Below are 23,220 nucleotides of genomic sequence, written 5' to 3' on the forward strand. Positions count from 1 at the left end.
AAAAAGACATATAAAAAACAGTAAACACTGACCTCCTGAGGCTCCTACAACAAAACTATTCAAGTAGAAAATCTACACCATTACTTAGCAGTGGCTATTTTTGTAGCGTAGCAGACTAACAGCACTTTATTCAGTGTGTAAGGAGCAAATGAAGCTGTACTTTTAGCATGCCAAGAGGCAGAAACACTGGAATGTAACAAACTCACAATTCTACCAATATAAACATTCAGTAAACATTCAAGAACTGTCAAGCCTACACTACAAGAATTGAAATGCTTTTTATTTATCCCATGATGCAATAATTGAATTATAACTGTTAATGCTGATTCAAAACTTTTCTTGCCTCAGATTAGACCGTAAATGGCTTCTGCAAATCTCTGCACTATATTATGCATTAGGAATATAGTTTATTTGCTTTAAAATATACCACAAGGGAACTTTACTTGCTGATACAACATACTATTTTGTCAGTACTTTTTATTTCTGCCCTAATTATTTTCTTTGCTGTTATACCAGATCAGTTCATATCTGTACAAATACCTATTAAAATACTATGTACAAAAGCAGTATCCTAAGGTAATGTGAGGTGAAGTGGGTTTATGTGGTTAAAGGGGCTTTCTGAAATTTAAACAGTTTAGCTAAACCCAGATTCTAGCTGTAATGGTACAATATTATTTAGGTAGGTTTTCTATTCTACAATTTGCTTTAATGTCATTTCTCTGAAACTCTTCCCTAATGTTCAAATGCACTCAAAACTATAGCCAATTTGTGTCTAAAATAATATCCTACTGTTTTTTTTTCTTCTTCCAAAATTGATTTCAAAGTGTTTTTAGTGACTAAAGCTCTTATGAATTTTCTTCAGTGCTATTAGTTAAGAAAGAATTTTGTATTTGCTACCAAAGCAATGTAATTTGAAAGGAAGTTATCACATGCAAATTAGACCAAATTGAATAAATACTATGTACTAGCATTAGTGAATGTACTTCATACATGTTGAAACTATTCCTCAGGCATAATCCATTCATATTTGCAAAGCCACAAAAACCAAAATAGGATGGGGTGGAGAGTGGGACAAATTTAAAATGTGCATGTAAACACACCCCCCCAAACTCTTAAAACAGCATAACAGCATTTATAAGTCCACAGTCATACAGCTCAAACTGCAGTGCAATGGCTAAATCATTTAGCACTCAAAGAACAGAACCATGCAAAGAGCAGCAAGTTCTTAAAAAATACCACACAACAACTGCAAACAAACAAAACAAAACCCCACAAACAAACCACAAACCACCAAAAAGAAACCAAAATCCAAACTGTTATCCAATATCCAATTTTGCAATGCAAAGGTGAGAAAAGAAATCTATAAAAAGGCTGCTATGGCTTAGTTTTGTTTTGCAGGTTAATTATGTAGCACTTGAAAAATGGAAAGGTGTGGTTTCACCTCTGACCAGCACAGTTAAGTCTCTCCATTTTCCTTTAACATCATGGGATACTCTTTAGGCAATCTAGAGACTTGCCATTTTCAGATAAACACAAGATCAAGTTTACCAGTTAGGATTTCACATTCACAGTACATAAGAAAATACACATTGAAAGAAAAGTAATGGATTACCTTAACAAATATTTATTCACAGGAATACATGTAAGTAGAGAAAAAAAGAAAAAAATCAACAGAAAAGCTAAACAAATGAATTTGAGGATCCAAACCAGCTTTCACTCTTTAGCTTTAAACTTGCACCCTTGTGCATTTAATTATATCACAAAGGGCCACCAACATGTGCCCATACATTATAGAAACCCTGCATTACATCCACTAACTTAAACATTTCTAAGACCATGCTGTGAACAAAAATTAGGCATAAAAGGTAATATACTGAGTGGGAATAAACACAAATATAGCAACTGTCATCAACTTCTACAATTGTCTTTATGTCCGAATTAACATTTATGCAGTCTTTAATGGGTCTTACCATGTAACTCATTTTTAGAGATTCTGCTAAAAAACACTAGCATATAACCATGCAGAAAGCACATCACACTGACAGCACAGAGGCAAATATTTTGCACAGTTATATTAGCTTTCCACATTGTGCAGGTTTCACACAATACGATAGGAATCTTAATCTTAACAGATCCTAAAAAGGTATTTCAAGGCCTAATTGTTAACTACAGTACTTTATAACTATATTCTTAATAAAAATAAGATCCACAGAATCTCAGAAAAAAGAATTTTAACTGCAGGGCTATATTAAATTGGTAAACTGCAACATAAGACTGGTGCCACATAGGTAAATGTATACCAATTTCATTCTATGTGATGCAAGCATGCTACTTTCCCACTAATTTAAAATACCTCTGATCACTATGAGTCAGAATACATGCCTGAACCTTAAACTGCATGTTAAGAATAATGCCTTACTCTAGAAATTAAAGCTAATTAATTACAATAACCAAATTATGCTACTTCAACTTTTTTAAATGCAAAAATTAAGATGTGAATCTTTCCTTTGATTTGTCCCTCCCCTTACCCCAAAAATGAAAGGAGTGACTCATTTGCAGCTTGCAGGTTTCTTCATTTCGTCCAGCTAAACCTCTATTAATTTTCAATCGGGTTTCAATACTGTACACTGCAAGTGCCTGCTCCTAATACTGACACAAGCTGCATTTTAAATTTATTAATTTAATTTGTTATTCATTAACATGCAAATTATCTAGGAGTCCCATTAAGCAGGATGAAATAAAGTAGAAAATCCTTACTTTAAAAAAACAGAAGAAAAAAAGAAAGCCTTTTACTGTCTGTGACCTCCATTTGTAGGTTTCCTTTATTGTGCGCAAAATAGTATGCCTCTTTATGTATCCCTATGGTTCAATTATATGGTTCTTATTTTGGTACAATTCCCCACAGTAATCCAGAATGTGCTGTTTTGTTAATAGACTTTTTTTCTTCTTCACATCCAGTGCAGAGTTGTAATAGGAGACTATTTCCACCAACAAAGGCTCCAGATGTTAAAACATTTCCCAACATTGACTTAATACAGTGACAGCAACACCTCCCTCCCACCCCTCCCAGTAGGGTTGGGACTGTACTGTATTCCCTACTGGTTTACCCTTCCCCCCAGTAAAGGGTAACATTTTCCCTGGATGCAGAGTCTCCCTCATAGTCTCCCAGACTGAAAGACCTGTAAAAAGAAAAGACAGAGGTATAGTTAAATCTTATCTTGAACCTTAACTGACAGATCAGTGCATAAACAAAGAGGTTTTTGCCTTTTTTAAGTGGTAGGTGCCAACCTTTAATGTAAAAACAAATTTAAGCCTAGATTTTCCCTTTTAAGAAAAGACCCCCTTCATACCAAATAAATTCGTGAAACAACACCATATGCTTTAAAGGTAGACTGACAATTCCACTATTGTGGCTTAGAATTAAGATAAAAGCAGTCCTATATATTCTAACAAGCTTGTGCCTTTTTAGTACAAGATTATGAGGTAGTTTGAGAAAGAATATTAAAGATACCTTCTACTAACCTAACAATTTCACTTTTAGGTGGATTAAACAAGATGTTTTGTACTGAGGAGACACTATGGCTGAGACTAATTGCCAATTTTACCACTTTGGAATCCTCTCCATTAGGATGAAAGAACCCACTTATTTCAGAACTAAAATTCCCTAATTTATAAATATGTAAATGCTTGAAAATGGTTTATTTTTTTAAATTCATTGTTCAGATAAAAATGTAATTCAATTTCTTATGTCACTGACTGACAAATCTTAGGCTGATTTTTAAATAGTTGTCCATTCAACAATAAAACAGAATTGCATGATTCACTCATAATTTCAGCGCAAAAATTCTAGAGCAAGTATCAAATTTATATAGACAATGAATAAACTTAATTTGCCCTCTTTTTCTGGGTAGTATAATAATCTCTTCACAGTATCACACTACATGTGGAAAGCTTGATTTATACATTGTGAACAAACAGCCTACAAAGCAAGGGAGTATAAGAATAAAAGTATTCTAGAGTGCACAGTCACTGTTCTTTTCTGAAGTTGAATCATTCTCCAGACAGAATTATAACAATTGTGAATTGGTCCATAAAGGGGAACATAGAAATATTAAACACATCAGCATGCAGAAAACATCAATGTCTACAGTCAGGAAAGTTACAGATTACATACAACACCAGGCCTGCTGACACCCGACAGGATGCATTTTTCTCAGAGGGGAAAAAGGGATTTTGCACTGGAGTTAGTGGGACTCATTGATAGAACTTTAACTAGACTGAAATGGGGAAAGGGACAAAACCAGGCTCAGCAGAGATGATCAATGGGATGGCACACCCAAATCTGAGGGACTGAGTGCCAGTGAGATTCTTCAATCTGCCACACAAGGTATCAGCTACAACGAACCACACTTGAAATGTTTCTGTGCCAAAGCACACAGCATAAGGAAACAATCAAGAGGAGCTCAAAGCCTTGGTCCAGTCCCTGAGGTATGGCATCGTGTCCTAGTTTTGGCCAGGATAGGGGTAATTTTTTACAGTAGCCAGCAGGGGGGCATAGCCAGACCCTAATGTTATTTGATACCATCTCACCTCACTTGTGAAGGCCTCACGTGTGAGGGTAGTAGGGACTCACTCTCTCCTTTCCAGTGGCAGGTGAAATGATCCAGTATTGTTTGACTTTCTATGTAAATAATTTCTTTGTCTTATACATTTTTCTATTAATAGTTGGTATCACTGTTTCCTTATCTCATTGCTGTTTCCAGCAAATTGTTCTTATCTTGACCTGTGATTTTCACCTTTTTGTGCCTCTGTCTTGGGTTGCAATGCAAGATGTATTCTATTCCCAATCTGTTGAAACCGGTTGAAGAGGTGTTTTTTTCTTTATCTCATAACTTGGGAGGGGAGGGGGTAGGTGTCTTTCTGTTAATGAGCAGCTGTTAAAACCAGGTGGGGCAGTGTTTCTTTATCTCTTCCACAACCCATCCTCCCTCCAGGGGGATATCTGCTGTTAATAGGCCATTAAGACTCACTGCATGATTGATAAAATTACATCATTCCATTGTGAGATGCTCCACCGAGTGGGGAGAGCCAAGCATTCCTACCGGGATAAAAGCTGAGATTCAGAACAGCAGAGCAGCCTGTTTTCCACTGGATTCCCAGAGGGAAGACTGGACCCATCTCACCACCACTGGATCCTTCTACAGGATCATCTCCACTCCAACAGAACCACATCTGTCACTCCAGAAGGACTTATTTGGACTGTTCCCAACACCCTGACCAACAGGATGTCAGGTCGTATTCTGACTCTGTCAGTGTTTCTAGGATTTTTTTGTTTGCTTGTCTTTTTTTTTTACTACTAAATTTGTATTTTTAATATTCCTAGTAAAGTGTTATTCCTATTCCCATATCTTTGCCTGAAAGCCCCCTAAGTGCAAAATTATAATAATTTGGAGGAAAGGGGTTTACATTCTTCATTTCAAGGGAAGCTTCAGCTTTCCCTGGCAGACTCCTGTCTTTCCAAACCAAGACAGCCTCCAATTCTCAACTCCATCCCTGGAGTGGGAAGGGGAAGGTGAAAGGGGGGGAGCGAGTGAGTAGCATCTACCTTGGAATAGTCTTGGTGGAAGCACTGAATTGGGGAGTACTATTCCTAAACCACAACACAGCGGTATAAGCGAAACCTAGTGGGATGAGTCCTGTGACTGGAGTGCCATGTTGGATGGTTACAGGCTCTTCAGGGGGGATAGGTAGGGCAAGAAAGGTGGGGGGTGGCACTGTATGCAATGGACAGGTGAATGTAGGGAGCTTGCAGTTGGCAATGGCATGGTTGAGAACCTCTGGGTAAGGATTAATGGACAAATAATGTGGATGTAATCAAGGGAGTCTACTATAGACCATTCAGCCAGGACAATGACACCAATCATAGAATCATAGAATGTTGAGTGGTTGGAATGGACATTAAAAATCATTTAGTCTCAAGCCCCCCTGCCATGGGCAGAGACACCTCCCACTAGACTAGGTTGCTCAAGGCCTTATCCAGCCTGGCTTTGAACACTGCCAAGGTTGGGGCATCCACAACTTCCCTGGGCAACCTGTTGCAGTGTCTCACCACCCTCACAGTAAAAAAATTCTTTTTAATATCTAATCTAAATTTCCACTTTCAATTTGTACCCATTGCTCCTTGTCCAATCATTACAGTTCCTAATGAAGAGTCCCTCTTAGGCTTCCCAATAGGACCCCTTCAGATACTGGAAGGTCTCCACAAAACCATCTCCAGGTTTAACAGCCCCAACTTTTTCAGCCTGTCTTCATAGGCAAGGTGCTGAGTCCTCTTAATCAACTTAGTGGCCTCCTCTGGACTTGCGCCAACAGTTCTGTGTCCTTACACTTATGTTGGGGACAACAGAACTGTACACAAGCAGGCGGGGTCTCACAAGAGCAGAGTAGAAGGGGAGAGTCACCTCCTTCAACCTGCTGGTCATGCTCATTTGAATGCAGCCCAGGATTCTGTTGGTTTTCTGGGCTGCTAGCACACATTGCCAGCTCATGTTGAGTTTTTTATCAACCATCATCCCCAAATCCTCTACAGGGCTGCTCTCAATCACTTTGCTCAACGTGTAGATGTGTCTGGAATTGCCACAATCCAGGTGTAAGACCTTGAACTTGGCCTTGTTGAACTTCATGAGGTTTGCACAGACCCACCTCTCAAGATTGTCCAGGTCTCTCTGGATGCCATCCCTTCCCTCTAGCCTATAGCGTGTCGACCACACAGCTTGGTGTCATCAGCAAATTTGCTGAGGGTGGCCTCAATCCCACTGTCCATGTCACCAACAAAGATGTTGAACAGTATCACCTCCAGTACCTATTCCTGAGGGACACCATCCATCACTGGTCTCCATGTGGACAACGAGCTGTTGACCACAACTCTTTGCATGTAGCCATCCAGCCAGTCCTTTATCCACTGAGTGGTCTGTCCATCAAATCCATGTGTCTCCAATTTGGAGACAAGGATGTCATACAGGACAGTGTCAAATGCTTTGCGTAAGTCCAGGTAGATGATGTCATTTGCTCTGCCCCATTCACCAATGCTGTAGCGTTACTCTAGGAGTTAATGAAAAACACCTCAAGGAAAAGTCATGGGTCACAGCCAGCATGGCTTCATGAGGGGAAAGCCCTGCTTGTGAAACTTAATTTGCTCTTATGACAAGATAATCCACCTATTTGACCAAGAGAAGTCTTTGGAATTTCAGTAAAGCTTTCAATATATTCTCATGGTATCTTTCTGGACAAAATGTCCAGCACACAGCTGGATAAACACATCATTCAATGGGTGAGCAACTGGCTCATGGGTCAGGCATGAAGAGTTATAGTAAATGGGGTTACATCAGGCTGCTGACCAGTGACTAATGGGGTTCCACAGGACTTCATCTTAGGCTCATTTCTCTTCAACATCTTAATAAATGATTTGGACGCAGGACATGAAGAGATACTAAGTAAGATTGCTGATGACACTAAACTGGGAGGACCTATTGACTCCCTTGAGGGCAGAGAGGCTCTGCAGAGAGAACTTGACAAATGAGAGGGATGAGCAATCACCAACCATATGGAGTTCAACAAAGAAAAGTGCTGGATTCTGCACCTGGGATGGGGCAACCCTACATGTACAAACAGGAGAACAAGAGGCCGGAGAGCAGTACAGCAGAAAGGGACCTGGGGGTCCTGGTCGATGGGTAGTTGGATTTGAGTCAGCAGTGTCCTGGCAGCCAGGAGGGCCAACCGTGTCCTGGGGTGCATCAGGCACAGCATCACCAGCCAGGCAAGGGAGGTGATTGTTCCGCTCTGCTCTGCACTGGTGCAGCCTCACCTCTAGTCCTGTGTGCAGTTTTGGGCACCACAATATAAGAAAGATATAAAGCCATTAGAGAGAGTCCAAAGGATGGCAACAAAGATGGTAAAGGGTCTAGAGGAGAAGCCTTATGAGGAGTGGCTGAGGTCACTTTGTTCAGGCTGGAGGAGACTGAGGGTAGACTTCATTGTAGTCTACAGCTTCCTCGTGAGGGGAAGAGGAGGGGCAGGCACTGATCTTTTCTCTCTAGTGACCAGTGACAGGACCCGAGGGAATGGCATGAAGCTGTGTCACAGGAGGTTTAGGTTAGATATTTGGAAAAGGTTCTTCACCCACAGGTTGGTTGGGCTCCCCAGGGAACTGGTCACAGCACCAAGCCTGCCAAAGTTCAAGAAGTGTTTGGACAATACTCTCAGGCACATGGTATGATTCTTGGGGTGTCCTGTGCAGGGCCAGGAATTGGATTTGATCCTGATGGTTCCCTTCCAACTTAGGATATTCTATTGTTCTTTGATTAACATAACATTATTCAATGCCAAGTTAATATAATATGTGGTTATGAATGTATTTACCTTCTCATTGCTAAAGTGTCTTAACAAACTTGCTTTCCTATACTAGGGAAATATTCCTGCCTTAGACCACATCAGTCATCTACTAATTCATAAGTCATAAGGGAGCCTGTTACTTTAGTATGATGGCATGAGGTTTATAATAATAATTTTGCTTATTAAACCTAAACAGGCACATTGTTACACCTACATTTCCAACTTTATCTTGATACACTACTGTGTATATGGAAAGGTGGCTGTTCCCACATATCTGAAAAATTTTAGTCTAGTGAATTAATTATGTTTCATATAATGTAAGCAGGGAGGAAGACTTGTTATACAGCTCTGTTTAGCAAGGAAGATTTGTGTGCTTACCTCTAATTATGGGACTGCAGCCACAGTGAATAAGGTTAAACTCCATAGTAAGCTGCAAGGCGCTCTTTTAAGGGAAGAGGAAACTGGTCAGAGAAACGCCTCCAATTCTCCTCCCCAACTTGATTTTTAAATCCATGAAGAATCTACAAATGAGAGGAGGGAGGGAAATCAAGATAATCATTAAACAGTAGATACACTAGATTTACTAGCAGTATATGCAGTAAGCCATAAACTGCTGGATTCTGCATCTGTCCATTTGAATGTCTCATTTTAATATTTAAATGGTACTAAGAGAAAAAGGAAGTCCAGGAAACTTCCTAGCCTGGTTCGGCCTTTGGACTACTATTCATTGCTTGTCCTCCATGCGAGTGGCAATGAAGTCACAAAGTGTAGTTCAAGGGTGATCAAAAGAGACTTTAAGCCCTTGGGATGGTTGGTGAGGGAAGCAGGAGCACAGGTTATTTTTTCCTCTGTTCTTCTAGGTGCAGGCAGTGACATTGAAAAAAACAGATGGACCCAGTCTACTAATGCAGGGCTCCATGAATGGTGTTACTGGCAAAATTTTGGTTTCTTTGATAATGGGGTGGCCTACATGGTACCTGGCTTGCTGGATTCAGATGCAATTCATCTTTCTCAAAGGAGGAAGAGGATCTTGGGTCAAGAGCTAGTGGGGCTTATTGACAGGGCTTTAAACTAGATATGATGGGGGAGGGGGATATCATCAGGTTTAACATTGATAAGGTGTGGGTTGGCATGCCATCTCACTCATAGCAGATAGATGCTGGACCCAGCAGGAGATGCCCAGAGCCTGAAGAAAGATTAAAGGTCAGCAGGAAAGAACCTGAAAGGCAGCACAAAGGAATTCCAGCCACTCCAGACAGAAAGTCAGCTTCATCTGGGGCCCAACATAAATGCCTCTATGCCAATGCATGCAGCATGGGGAACAAACAGGAGGAGAAAGACGAATCTTATTGGCATCATAGAGACGTGGTGGGATGATTCCTATGACTGGAGTGCTGGAATGGAAGGATACAGGCTCTTTAGGAAGAATAGGCCAGGAGAGATGAGGAGGGTGTGTGGCCCTCTATGCCAATGGCCATCTAGAGTGCATGGAACTCTGCCTGGGGATGGATGAGGAATTGACTGAGAGCTTATGAGTCAGGATTAAAGGGAGAGCAAGGACATGTGACATTATAGTGGGAGTCTGCTACAGGCCACTCAACCAGGAAGACTGAGATGATGAGATTTCTGCAGACAGATAGAAGTGGCCTCACGTTCACAAGCCCTGGTCTTCATGGGGGACTTCAACCACCCTGACATCTGTTGGAGGGATGACACAGCAGGGCACAGGCAATCCATAAGGTTCCTGGAATGTGCTGATGAAAACTTCCTTCTCCAAGTGAAAGAGGAGTCCACGAGGAGAGGTGCTATGCTGGACCTTGTTCTCACCAACAAGGAGGGGCTGGTGGGGAATGTGAAGCTCAAGGGCAGGCTTGGCTGCAGTGACCATGGAATGGTGGAGTTCAAGACCCTTGAGGCAGCAAGGAGGGTGCACAACAAACTCACTGCCCTGGATTTCAGGAGGGCTGACTTTGGCCTCTTTAAGGATCTGCTTGGTAGAATGCTGTGGGATAGAGCCCTGGAGGAAAGAGGGGCCCAAGAGAGCTGGATGGTATTCAAGGATTGTCTCATCCAGACTCAAGAGCAATGCATTCCAAGAAAGAGGAAATCAGGGAAGAATACCTGTGTGGATGAACAAGGAGCTCCTGGACAAACTTAAACACAAACAGGTAGCTTACAGAGGGTGGAAGCAGGGAAAGGTAGCCTGGGAGGAATACAGAGAGATTGTCCAAACAGTCAGGGATCAGGTTAGGATAGCTAAAGCCCTGATAGAATTAAACCTGGCCAAGGACATCAAGGGTAACAAAAAAAGCTTCTTTAGGTACATCAGAGATAAAGGAAAAACCGGGGAAAATGTGGACCCTCTCAGGAAGGATACAGGAGACCTGGTTACCCAGGACATGGAGAAGGCTGAGGTACTCAATGACTTTTTTCCCAGTCTTCATCAACAAGCGTTACAGATAAACTGTTCAAGTTCCAGAAGATGAAAGCAGGGATTGAGACCGGGTTCGAAACCATTTAAGGTACCTGAAGGTGCACAAGTCCATGGGACCTGATGAGATACATCCACTGGTCCTGAGGGAACTGGACAAGGAAGTGGCTAAGCCACTATCCATCATATTTAAGAAGTCATGGCAGTCCAGTGAAGTTTCTCCTGACTGGAAAAGGGGACACATAAATCCCATTTTTAAAAAGGGAAATAAGGAAGTCCCAGAGAACTACAGGCCATTCAGTCCCATCTCGGTGCCAGGCAGGGTCATGGAGCAGATCCTCCAGGAAACTATGCTAAGGCACATGAAGAATAAGGTGGTGATTGCTGACAGTCACCGTGGATTCACCAAAGGCAAAAAAAGCCTGAAAAATTTGGTGGCCTTACATTATGAGGTTACAGTAGTGATGGATGAGAAAAGAGCAACTGATATCATCTACCTGGACTTGTGCAAAGCATTTGACACTGTCTCGCATGACATCTTGGGCTCTAAACTGAAGAGACGTGGATTTGATGGGTGGACCACTCAGTGGATAAGGAATTGGCTGGATGGTCACACTCAAAGTGTGGTCAACAGCTCGGTGTCCAAGTGGAGACCAGTGATAAGTGGTGTCCTCGGGGGTCAGTGTTTGGATTAGCACTATTTACCATCTGTGTCAGTGACATGGACACTGGGATTAAGTGCACCCTCAGCAAGTTTGCCAATGACACCGAGCCGTGGTGGAGTAGACACACTGGAGGGAAGGGATGGCATCCAGTGGGACCTGGACAGGCTTGAGAGGTGGGTCTGTGTGAACCTCATGAAATTCAACAAGTCCAAGTCCCATTGCCCATGGGAATCATATGAGGTTTAAAAAGACCAAGTAGTGGTGCTGCACCTGGGTCAGGTCAACCCCTGGTATCAACACAGGCTGGGTGATGAACAAATTGAGAGCAGCCCTGCCAAGAAGGACTTGGAGGTGCTGTTGGATGAGAGGCTGGACATGAGATGGCAATGTGTGCTTGCAGCACAGAAAGCCAATTGTATTCTGGGCTACATCAAGAGGTGTGACCAGCAGGTCAAGGGAAGGGATTCTGCCCCTCTGCTCTGGCAAGACCCCACCTGGAGTATTGCATCCAACTCTGGGGTCCCCAGCACAGGAAGGACATGGACCTGTTGGAGTGAATCCAGAGGAGGCCCTCAAGATGATTAGAGAGATGGAGCACCTCTCCTACAAAGATGTGCTGAGAGAGCTGGGGTTGTTCAGCCTGGAAAAGAGAAGGCTTTGGGGTGACCTAATTGCAGCCTTCTGGTATCTGAAGAAAGATGGAGAGGGAGTTTATACAAGGCCGTGGTGGTAGGTTGGAACTAGATGATCTTAAAAGTCCCTTCCAACCCAAACCTTTTTGTGATTCTATTATTCTAATGTCTTTCTTAAAGGAAAAAAAACCAACATTTCAGTTAAGGGTGACATATACAATAAAGCTACACACACAGATTAGCATAAAATATATAAATATACATATACATATGTGTGTGTATGTAGTTTTAATGACTATGGTCACAACCTAGAGTTAGGCTAAGTATTTTGTCAACTGACATAGTTTATATGTTAAGATTACTGAGTTCACAATTATTTTTTTTTAAACCTGTAATATGTTCTTGGAGGAAAGCTGAGCCAGAAACACCACCAGCATTTGACAGAATGAATGCCTGTCAATTTCTTACAAAAAAAAAAAAAGTATTCTGTGAGACCTGTGTTTTTTCCATGGAACCTGTAGAAAACTGTTACTAAAAAGGAAACTATTAAAATCTTTTGAGTTTTGAAAGAACAGGGATCCACAGCATAAGAGGGGAAAAATTAAATAATCAAATCTACAGGTTTCAGTCTGGACCCTCCAATGTAATAAATTAACTGAAAGCTACAAAAATTGAATGACTGTCAAAAAGGTCTTAGTATTTTAGCTCCTCTTAATAGAAAATAATGAAGTCCCTAAAGCTTTGGTTTGTTTTTCTTCTTTAAACTGAAGGGTACTCAGTTGTGGAACAGTCTGTCATGAACACATCCTCACAAAAAAGGCAATGTCAGAGTTAAAGCTCATGATACTGAGTTCACCCTCAACACAACTTTCTCAAGCAGAGCTGTTCTTAAACAGCATGTAGCAAAAATATTACAGTGTCACAAGTTAATTTATTGCTTTTCTCCCCGAAAGAGACCTTCCACATAGACATTCACCTCTCTTTCCTAACCCAAAGAGTCTGATTTGCCAGCTGCCAAGAAACTACCAAAAAAATCTAAGAATGTTCAGGTACGACAAAAGGAGCACTTTAAAAAAATTACCTTACATGACAATTTTAGCAATTGAGCTTTAGTTACAGTATTTGGATATCTTGCTTTTATAAAATGTGATACAATTAGGGTATATATCAGATCTCAACACTGGCAGCTCATGTACCTTTGCTCTTTGAAAGAATATTTTCTCTCTTAGCTCTAGTGCTCCAAAACCAACAAACCAACCAACCCACGCCCCAAAACCCAAACACTATCCACTATAAAGAGAAACCTCGGGGGACTACAAAATTTTTTTCTCATTATTTCTAAAAGGCATAATTATTGCTGGAAAATATGCAACTGGACTACAATAATCATGTATTCAACTAACATAAAAACTCATTCCAATGGGGAAGTAATCAAAAACGTTTGTGTGCCATCACTTGAAGAAAGCCTTGTCTCTGTCCTTGCTTGGCAAAAACCACAAAAAATACACTTTAAAAAGCAAGGATGTCCTTAAGCCAAGTGACCAAGAAACACTGTGTCTACTTTGAATGCATTAGATCCCACATGGATATCCTGGAAAGAATCTGAAAAAGAGGAGCATAGCTTATTGAAGCAAGTATTGAATGCTGAAGGACCAGGAGAGAAACATGTACTGAAACTGCTTTGGACAATCATCACAGACAGCATCCTGGACTTTGTTTTAAGCTTGTATTTTCTGTTTCCTTATGCTGATGCTAGAATACTCAAAGCCATGCATTTCCTGACCCTGATATTCCTTCAAAGCTTCTCAGATATTTGGTCTCGTAACTAGGACAGTGAGATTTTTGTCTTTGATACTCAAGACAGGATTCCAGTGTTCTAGTCCGTTCTGATGCACACACTTGGCATTACTTGAAGAGGAAGTACCAATATTGGCCTACAATCCAAGTATGTACTTAGAAATATGTTCTCTTTTATCTTTAAGAGGACCATTAACTTTTGACACATACTTGCTAAAACTGGGGATTTCACTTTACAACATACAAGGAAAGCCACACTACTGAACAATAACAGCATCTGTGCATGAAATTGAAATAAGTTTATTTTGTTCTGGTTTTTAACTGAAGACACCAGTGCATAAACACAATATACTACTTTCTGTCTCTGTGTGTGTTTTGTTAATTTTACACGAGGCAAACAGTCCTTTTGCTTAAATTCGATTGACATTTTGTCTAGGGATGCATTCTTGGCTATCTCTCTACGTAAGTTTCTTGAAGACTTGCTTATCCAAGAGGAATTCTGAGGAGGATTAAGCAGTCCCAAAAACTTATTTTCAGCTGAAGCAAGATAAACAGATCAGGATACTACTGGAAGATTTTTCCATTTTCAATTTTCTAGATATTTCTAAAAAATAAAAAATTCTTCTTGGGAGGGGTGGGTCTTAAACCACATAGATCTTATTTTCTAGAAAAGAAAAAAAAGGGAAAAAAAAAGTTTTCGATGTAGTATAAACCCTCCTGTTCTTCCAAATGCAGGCAAAACATAGTAGGCTGGACATTATAAAAATATAGGTTAAAAAAAAATCAGGTTTTTATGATATTTTGTTTGAAAGTTTATGACTGCAAGAAAGCCTTCATGACCACAAATACAGTAAGTGCTAATAATGGAAATAGAAAACAAGAAAAAAATAAAAGGATCCAAAAATAACCACAGTTCAGATATACTGTCATACTAGAAACATTACCTTACAGAACATGTCTCGGAGATCATCTTTTGGGTTAATCCACGATGCAACAGCATCACAAAAAAATATAAAGTCCTATAAGATTAAACAATCACATAGGTTAGGAACCTCACATTTATAGGTCTGAAAATAATGCCCAATGTTTGTTCTATGAACTATGCAGGGTATCTGATCCTAATTCACAACTGCTTTTAGTTTTATGCCTTTATTTTCTAGTTAATTCAGGCAATAATGGTAAGCTATTGTATGTTTAAGTATATGGAAATAGAAATAGCTGAGTGTAGGGATACCTTTGTTTAATAGGATTTTTTATTAAATCGAACCACAGTTAAAAACACCCCAAATCAACAAACACCTACCCTCCCACACCACACTTACCTAACTAATTCTTTCAGTACACGTTACAAGTTTGAGAACCAATTATCTTAATAACAATCAACAAACTCAGGATCATACTTGCAACTTACTCTCATGTATTTTCAGGTGGGGAAAAAAGCTGTTGTATTTTGTTAAGCAGAGCCAGAAGTTGTTTCTGGGATATGCAGAATGTGTACATGTTCAAAACTAAAGCTACCCCAAAATCAGTATTTTGCATTACCTCCTACTATACCATTAAAACATCAGTCTTAATGATTAATTTGATAATGCATGTTTTTGGATAGGAACTGAGGATAACAACTACATAGGAGGAGAGCTGGGATAATGAAGAGAGTCCTTAATTGCTCCCTCTGTTTAGGCTGTGTGAAAGAACAGACAGTAGAAGAGGGAAATGCTAAGTACAAGATAGGGAATAAGTGAAATGAACTGAAAAATTCAAAACATGATAGAGGTTCAATTCTTGCATTTCAGGGAGAAGGATTCCAGGCAGAGGAGGGGGAAATTCACCTTTATTTTCCTCTTAGAAAATATTATCTTCATACAGCTTTACCTTGGAGTTGCACAGACTAAAGAGCAAATCATATTCTATTCTTGAGATGTACAATTTATTTTAAAGAAATGCATCTTCCTTGTCATATTGACTATTTAAGCAATATATCCAAAGTTGAAAGAGAATCTTCCCTGCCCAAGTTTTAAGAATGAAGGGGTGTTAATTGTTTTTGTTCTGTTTCTTTTTTTAAAAACCTAGATTGTATCTGAAAAATAGGTTTCTGTATGTCAGTTTGCCTTGTATTTTCATACATATCATCAACATAAAAAAGAATGATAGAAGTATCAAAACACAGTTAATCAAAGTTCATTATTGACATATTCCTTGTAAGTAAAAGACAAAAATGAATTTAACAATGCTGTCTTTTCCTTTCCATAGTTGATAATTACTGAAGCATAAATCCTGAAGTATCATGATATGTATAATTTGAAATATAAACATTTTGGTCTCCTTGATGCCTAAAAAGAAGTTACAGCACATACTACTGGGAATTGACATCAAACTAAATTTTTTCATACTCCGTACACAGCTTTCACTAAATTTCACATAAGCAAAGAAAAAAGAAGATCTATTTATATATCTTACTTGGACTACTCCACTGGGGTTGACTGAGATCATAGTACATATCCCACGGAACGCTGAATCCTTTTCCTCGTTGTCTCTTATATTTCGCAGAGAAGTACACCTAGTAAGTTGGAGAGCAAAACTTAAGTAATTCTATTACTTTTTCATTCAATCAAGTCAGGATTACATGACAGCATTTGATGGAATAAGTCACACTGATAAAATTATCTGAAACACTATCTTGAACACTTAGAAAGATACTTGTTGCACACAGTATTTACTAGTATATTCCCATTAGGTATCATCTACAGAATCTTGCTCTCCTGTTGCACTATATACAGTTAGAAAGTGTGACCTGTATTCCATTAAATACAAAAGAAACACATATATAAAATAATTATAGAAACTATCATTATTAGAAGCAGAACATATGATACTATTGCAGTATGAATAATGTCAGATATCACTTAAAGAACAATTATTTAACCTTTACAGCAGCAAGCAAGCTATTTTATACATAACAAGTATAGAAATATATTCCTTACAGCAATTCAAGCCTCAGACTGGATTTTAAGTAAAGTAATGCACAGTAAATTTGAGAGTATTTGCATGCATTGCATTATCATTCTCATGGATTTTAAAATGCTCTTTCATAGTCAAGCTTTAACACGCAAGCATGTGACAATCTTATCCCATGCATAAATTAGTCGTTAGCCACAACATAAAGGATACATGACGGTGCTACTAAAAACTCACAAACCTGATAGGACAAGATTAGTCACATGGTTGGCAATGATTAAGGATTGAGATTTTGTAACCAACTGAAAATATATCTAAAAGTGAGATAGAAGAAAGAAAGAAAGAAAGAAAGAAAGAAAGAAAGAAAGAGAAGAAAAATGAATTAAAAAAAAAATTGAATAATACACACCAGGGTCTTATAAACTGCTGTAGCATGGGGGCCACCTCTTGAGGACAAACGTAACCAAGACGACCAATTGTTATTGCTAAGGTAACGCAATCACGGTTATACACCACCAAACGCCAACCAAGACATGAGCAAATGAGGGGGGAGGAGAAAAAAATAAAGAAAAAACAACAAATAACTCAGAAACAGAAGCCAACAGAATCTGTATATGATACTAAACATAAGATTTCAGTGCTGTTTATTACAACCCCTTGAATAAGAGACAGCAACATATATGGCATAGTCTCCAGGGTAAAAGAAAAATTAAAGAAGTAAATGAGAGAACACCAAAAAACACAATTTGAAATACAAAGGCTTTCTGATGTAAGCAGTCATTCTGCTCTCTTCAGAATCACCTCTTACAGTAAATTTACCTACTATGCACTTCAAAGTTTTTAATAAAAAGTACTATTATGGATACTATTGATAGAAAGGAATTAACCATTTTCAGTTTTAATATCAAGTAGTCCTAAATATTTTATTTTTTCAATATTTAGAATTCAAGATTTTAATAGGCCTATATCAGTAAAAATACATTTATAAACACTTTTACACGGAATACATTGTGGTCTATCTAATAAATAGTAAATAGATTAAACACTCTCAGAAACCCAAATATTTGCTTTCTTGTAGAAAAATTAAAGTGGTTTCTCGCTCATAGCAACTGACTGGAGAAAATCAAATTTTTAATCCAAATACTTCTCCTGTTCAGAAAAACTTCCTCATAAAAGTTGTATAATAATCTGACTTCTGATATAAAAGCATAAAGACAAAAAAAAAAGTAAAACTGCTTCTCTGAATGATTAGGTATTGTGGTCCTTTATTCTGAGGGCCAGACTGAAGATAATATCATCATACAAGTGTGTTTTAATGGTGTTTGCTCAACTCACAAAAGATTAATCTTTAGAAAAAAGAGAAGGTGAGAAATAATGTATCCGGATTACTTGAAGCAAAATACATGAATAATACTAAAATCCAGCAGATTTATATGAAGCAGAGAAAAGAAACCTATGTTCAAGGGACATACTATGCAACACTAATTAACAGGCATTTGTGAACAGATTCATGAAACATGCAATAAAGCAGATGATGCCTTCTCCAATAAAAGTTTAGTGTAGGATACACTAGTGGTTTAAAATGTACCCATTCCATGAAAGCTACATCTCACCAGTAATGTACTATTTTGCCCAGACATTACTTGATTTCAAATTTTCAGTAGATCTAACATAAAACTTCATTTGAAGTGATACTTTCAAATGAAAATGCACTTTTAAGGTTTATCTGTAAATTCTCACAGCTAGAGTCTGTATGAGGAATAGCAATTTCTGTCAAAGCTTAACTTTTTGGCATGCACTTATTATTTTCTATGCTACTATTTTACTTAAGCTGATCTCATGTTTCCATAACAGAAGTGTTTTCATAACTCATTACATAACAACCCACAGTAGAAAGTATTAATACTCTTGCGCATACCAATGGCATATAGCACAATATCCCACAACAAACTTATAATTACACCACGCTCAACATTTATTTGCAGTTATGCATCTGCATTTAAAGTAACTATTAAGATACTAAAAAAAAGTCAGTGTTTGGATGCCTAAAAAAATTCTCTAGCAGTGATGGAAGCAAACTTTTAGGTACTGGATGTTTCTCAGATACAGATATTACATATCCATCAGTGCAGATGAAGGAGGTTGCAAGCAACAGGTAAGAAAATTTATATTGCTATACTATCCATGGTGCATTTCATAACAAGTAAGTAGCATAAAAATTATCTTTTCAAAAAGCAGTACCTATAATATGCCAGACAACTAGGCAATTTTTCCTTCAAGTTCACCTTCTATACTAAATGAGGGGATGGGGTGTGGAGAATACTGAAGGAAAAATATGCATAGAAAGAAATCCCAATTTATCTCATACTTAGCCCAAGCCCAAATGTAACAAGCACTGAATTTGCATAATTTTCAATTATGTCCAGTATAACAACTAAGCTATCATTTTTCTTACAAGACGGTTTTCAAACAGAAAAAAGTCAAAAGATTCTCAGTTAGTAAAATAGTAAACCTGAAACCTGTTAAATTATTAATAAAGTTTTGCTGAAGTATGGAAGGTGTTCTTCATACGAGAATGTGCCCTCTATAAATGCAAAAAACCAAGCCTCAGAAATTTCAGTTCAATAAGGCATTTGGGGACTGCTTCCAATTTGGAAGGCAAAGCAACTGGCCAGAACATAGAAACATACATGCCACTGTTAAGACTTCTTTTCAGAAATTTGTTATTATGTGACCAGGTAATAGAAATAATACATAATTTCAGTTATGTTGTGGTAAAGCTGCCATCATAGATCTAGATTTTTGTGCACATTACTCCAAATTAATGTTTAGAAACAGTGCATTACTGTAAATTCAAACAGTTCATTATTTGTTATATATATGCCAATTACATTTGTTTCAAACACTAGACACATACAGTACACATGAAAGGACGTGCATATATTAAAATCAGTGCTAAGTCTTTAAGTGTTACTGCATACATCTGTCATATTGTATACATAAATAAAATTGGAAGAACACTTAGATTATAAATAAATATAAAATGCTATAAAGGTGAGAAAGCAATAACTTTATTAATCAAGATATATGATAGATGTTTTTCTGCAAGACTGAGACTTGTAAGAGTTTCTGCAAAACAGTTATTTTTGCTTATAAAACCCAAATATATAGCAACAAAATAAGCTCTATTCAATATTTTTAAATCATTGTAGAAATAAACATTAATTCCCTTCACCATAAATTATTCAGTTTTTGGATACCTGTGTTCTCTAACAATGTCTTTGGTGTGTTGGGTCTGTTAATTATTTCTACAAGCTGGTGCAACACCATAGGAATATAATGCTGCATCTCTATACCTGAAACAGCAAAAAAAAAACAAACAAACAAACAAAAAAAACATTCAGAAGAAAATGATCATTAATATACATAATCTATTTAGATCTGGTACATCAAACTTACTGTCAAAGACAAGAATGTAAAACTGAATTTAAATTTTTAACATGAAAACATCACTAGAAATAAAAAACAATCCACAAACCATTCTAAATATGCAAATATTCAAAGAAAAAATCTTACCCATTTGGATGGAGATTTCTCCAATTGCCCAGGTGGCATTGTTACACACAGAAATGAATTCAGGGTTTAGGTTTGTTCCCAAAATGGGCATGAAATCAGCTAGAAAGAACAACATTTTAAAATCTCATCACACAATACAAACATCTTGTTCCATTACTGTAAGATCACAAGGAGAGGGAGTTTAAAAAAATCATCTAAGCGTATTTAAATTCTTGTAAAGCATTATGCTTGAATTAACAAGAGCTGTATTTTTGCTATATATCAGATTAATCTGGATGATACAATCTAAGTAGATCAATGCAAATCCTTTCAAACTATGATTTTAAAATATTTCTAATAGATGTACATTTATGTAACTCTAGAAACCTTTTTTTTCTCCTTCCCAGGAGTAGGGAAAGAAAAGCACACCTGGATAGCTATGTATTCATCTGTGCTAAAAAAAAAAAAATCCAAACACCTCTCCCCAAAACAAACAGCCCCTTCAGCAACAAAAACAAAAAAACGCCAAACACAACACCAAGCCCCCACAAAAAAACCCAACAGCCAACAACAGTGAAGCCTAGAAAGCAAATCCCAGCCTTGATTAAAATGACAGATGTTATAATCTGTCTTTGTGACTAATATTTCACTAACATTTAAATTCCAAGCCTATCCAAGCATCCATAGATTCTAGTAGAGCAAAAAACCTACAAAACAACTGTTCTAATTGAAGTCTAAGTACATCTGTTTTTCTCTATTCCAGCAAAACAGGAAGCATCTTACATTATAAAAAGTCAAGCAACAAAATGAACTTTTGCACTGTCTACAAAAAGAACAACACGTCTTAAACACAGTTTAAAGGAGAAAAGACTACGGACCCTTGCTGATAAAGGAAAACTAAAATCTACAACACCATGACAAAGTAACCCACAGAAAACGTAACTTAATGGCTGAACCAGCCTCCTATCAGTTTGTAAAACAAGTTAATTATTTAATATGTAAAATAAACATACCGATGCAAGGTTTAACATGCTGAAAACACGCCTTTGTCAGATCACCTAACAGTGCAAAAGAACTCTGCCGTACCTCAGGCATTTTATCCTAAAGAGAGGAAGAAAAAAACCCCTGACAATTCTAGAAGTGTTTCTGATTCTCTTTTGAAAGAAAATTCTTGGATTAAACGGATTACTCATCTCACCTGCATACATTGGTACATTAGTGTCAGGATATTGCTGCAAGCCACTAGCTGTTCAATGTTGCCTCCAAGTCCTTCAGCTAAACCACTGAGTAAATCAAGAGCTACAATCATGAAATCTTTATCTGGAGCCTCATATTGGTCTGGCTGAGCATTGTGCAACTGCAACAAATAATTATGCATTTTCAAAATGAGTATTAGATTTTCTCATGGGCATGCATAAAAGTAAAAACAAACAAACAATTAAGTTTCATAACTGCAGCTTCATTTAGATATTCAATAGTTAATACTACAAACCTCCCTGGAAACCCCTAACTTTACATAGTTAATATATTGGTTTAAGGAGATATTCTGAAAACATTGGAATAGCAATAGAAAAATACCATGGCTTGTGCAAGAGTCTTCTGCACCAGATTTACACAACGCTGGTACACAGGCTCACAGTACGGAAGAAATCCAGATTGCAAGGCAGTAGCAACTGATGACAGGCACTGGAATAAAATAAAGAAGAAAAAAAAAGCGAGAGAGACACTGACTTTCTTTACCTCCTCCAATTACCCTTTACTTGTGTGAAGTAAATTAAAAGCTTTTTAAGTATACCCACAAGTAACTGTTTAAGTAAAAACAACCTGGAAAGGGTAGTACTGATTAGCTGAGCCAAGGCAACCATCAGCTAATTGTCACTCTCTCCTACATATGTCAGTTGAGAAAATTTCTCAGGAGCAGCATCTTCTTTGAGGTGCCTAGGCAGTTTATATGAAGACAATTACTATAATTCAGCTAGCATTTACACTAAGCTTCACTATGCTGGCAATGTGCAAGCCTTAACTTTACCCAAGAGTTATTAAACTAATTTCTCCGGAAGTGCTTTCCTGCTTCACACTTGGAAAGTACAGAGAACAAACTACATTGTCTGGTTCATACCTTCAGCCTGTCAGTAATTGTTTTAATGAAGGGATGAAGGGAAAGCAAGGAGAAAAGACAAGAACAACAGGGATGAAACAATTTTTTAAAAACAAAGAATCCCAAATAAAACACGAATGGCAGGGGAAAAAATAATTCTAAAAGATTTCTGCTAAACTTAATAACATTTCTTCAGTTAAAAAAATTCTCACTATTGTCATAATATTTTCTCCATAATGGGAAATACCTAACATTGACAGCATTTAGTCACACTTCCTAGCAGGAACATCCTTAGTAAAAGAGGCGATTCCCAAAAGACACATATTCAAATTTTAACATTTACCTCTAATAAAGGGAAGAGATCTTTATCTTCATCCTTCAACATGTTCCACTTCTGGATTAATGGAGGCATTAGCATCTGAATATATTCCTGTTTAAGATGAAAATGCATCAGCTACTGAAGCACTCAATTGCATACTAGTTTATTTCAAAGCTAGAAAATTTATATATTCTACTTTTTCAGGAGAAAAAATTATATACTGTAATTCAACCATTGTTGAAATATATAGAGGTAGTTGAATATTAGAACTTAAAATTTATGTCCTAAGATTTTTTGCTGAGGCACATAAGTACCTTTGCAAAACAAAACAAATCTTTTCCTCCAGGTTTGGCTTCAGTCTAGCAACTTTTAATAGC

The 23,220-nt window shown here is 37.9% G+C and overlaps 1 protein-coding gene across 3 annotated transcripts in view; it reads right to left on the reverse strand.

Annotated features, from left to right (window-relative positions):
• Positions 1 to 1,608: 1,608 nt before the first annotated feature.
• LOC310922099 (transportin-1-like) overlaps positions 1,609 to 23,220 on the reverse strand; it is a 92,769-nt gene continuing 71,157 nt past the window's right edge. The window contains exons 15-25 of one of the 3 annotated variants that reach the window (XM_083882441.1): positions 22,868 to 22,954; positions 22,005 to 22,112; positions 21,625 to 21,783; positions 21,440 to 21,527; positions 20,448 to 20,546; positions 20,132 to 20,227; positions 17,281 to 17,356; positions 16,374 to 16,473; positions 14,861 to 14,935; positions 8,770 to 8,912; positions 1,609 to 3,179 (exon numbers count right to left, since the gene is read on the reverse strand). In XM_083882441.1, coding sequence (XP_083738567.1) covers positions 8,805 to 8,912; positions 14,861 to 14,935; positions 16,374 to 16,473; positions 17,281 to 17,356; positions 20,132 to 20,227; positions 20,448 to 20,546; positions 21,440 to 21,527; positions 21,625 to 21,783; positions 22,005 to 22,112; positions 22,868 to 22,954 — 996 coding nt within the window. In that variant the 3' untranslated portion in view covers positions 1,609 to 3,179; positions 8,770 to 8,804. The remainder of the gene's footprint in view (positions 3,180 to 8,769; positions 8,913 to 14,860; positions 14,936 to 16,373; positions 16,474 to 17,280; positions 17,357 to 20,131; positions 20,228 to 20,447; positions 20,547 to 21,439; positions 21,528 to 21,624; positions 21,784 to 22,004; positions 22,113 to 22,867; positions 22,955 to 23,220) is intronic. The other 2 variants (XM_083882443.1, XM_083882442.1) reach the window with 2 other exon arrangements.

The sequence above is a fragment of the Zosterops lateralis genome, assembly GCF_965231275.1.
Source record: "Zosterops lateralis genome assembly, chromosome: W".
Classification (NCBI taxonomy): domain Eukaryota; kingdom Metazoa; phylum Chordata; class Aves; order Passeriformes; family Zosteropidae; genus Zosterops; species Zosterops lateralis.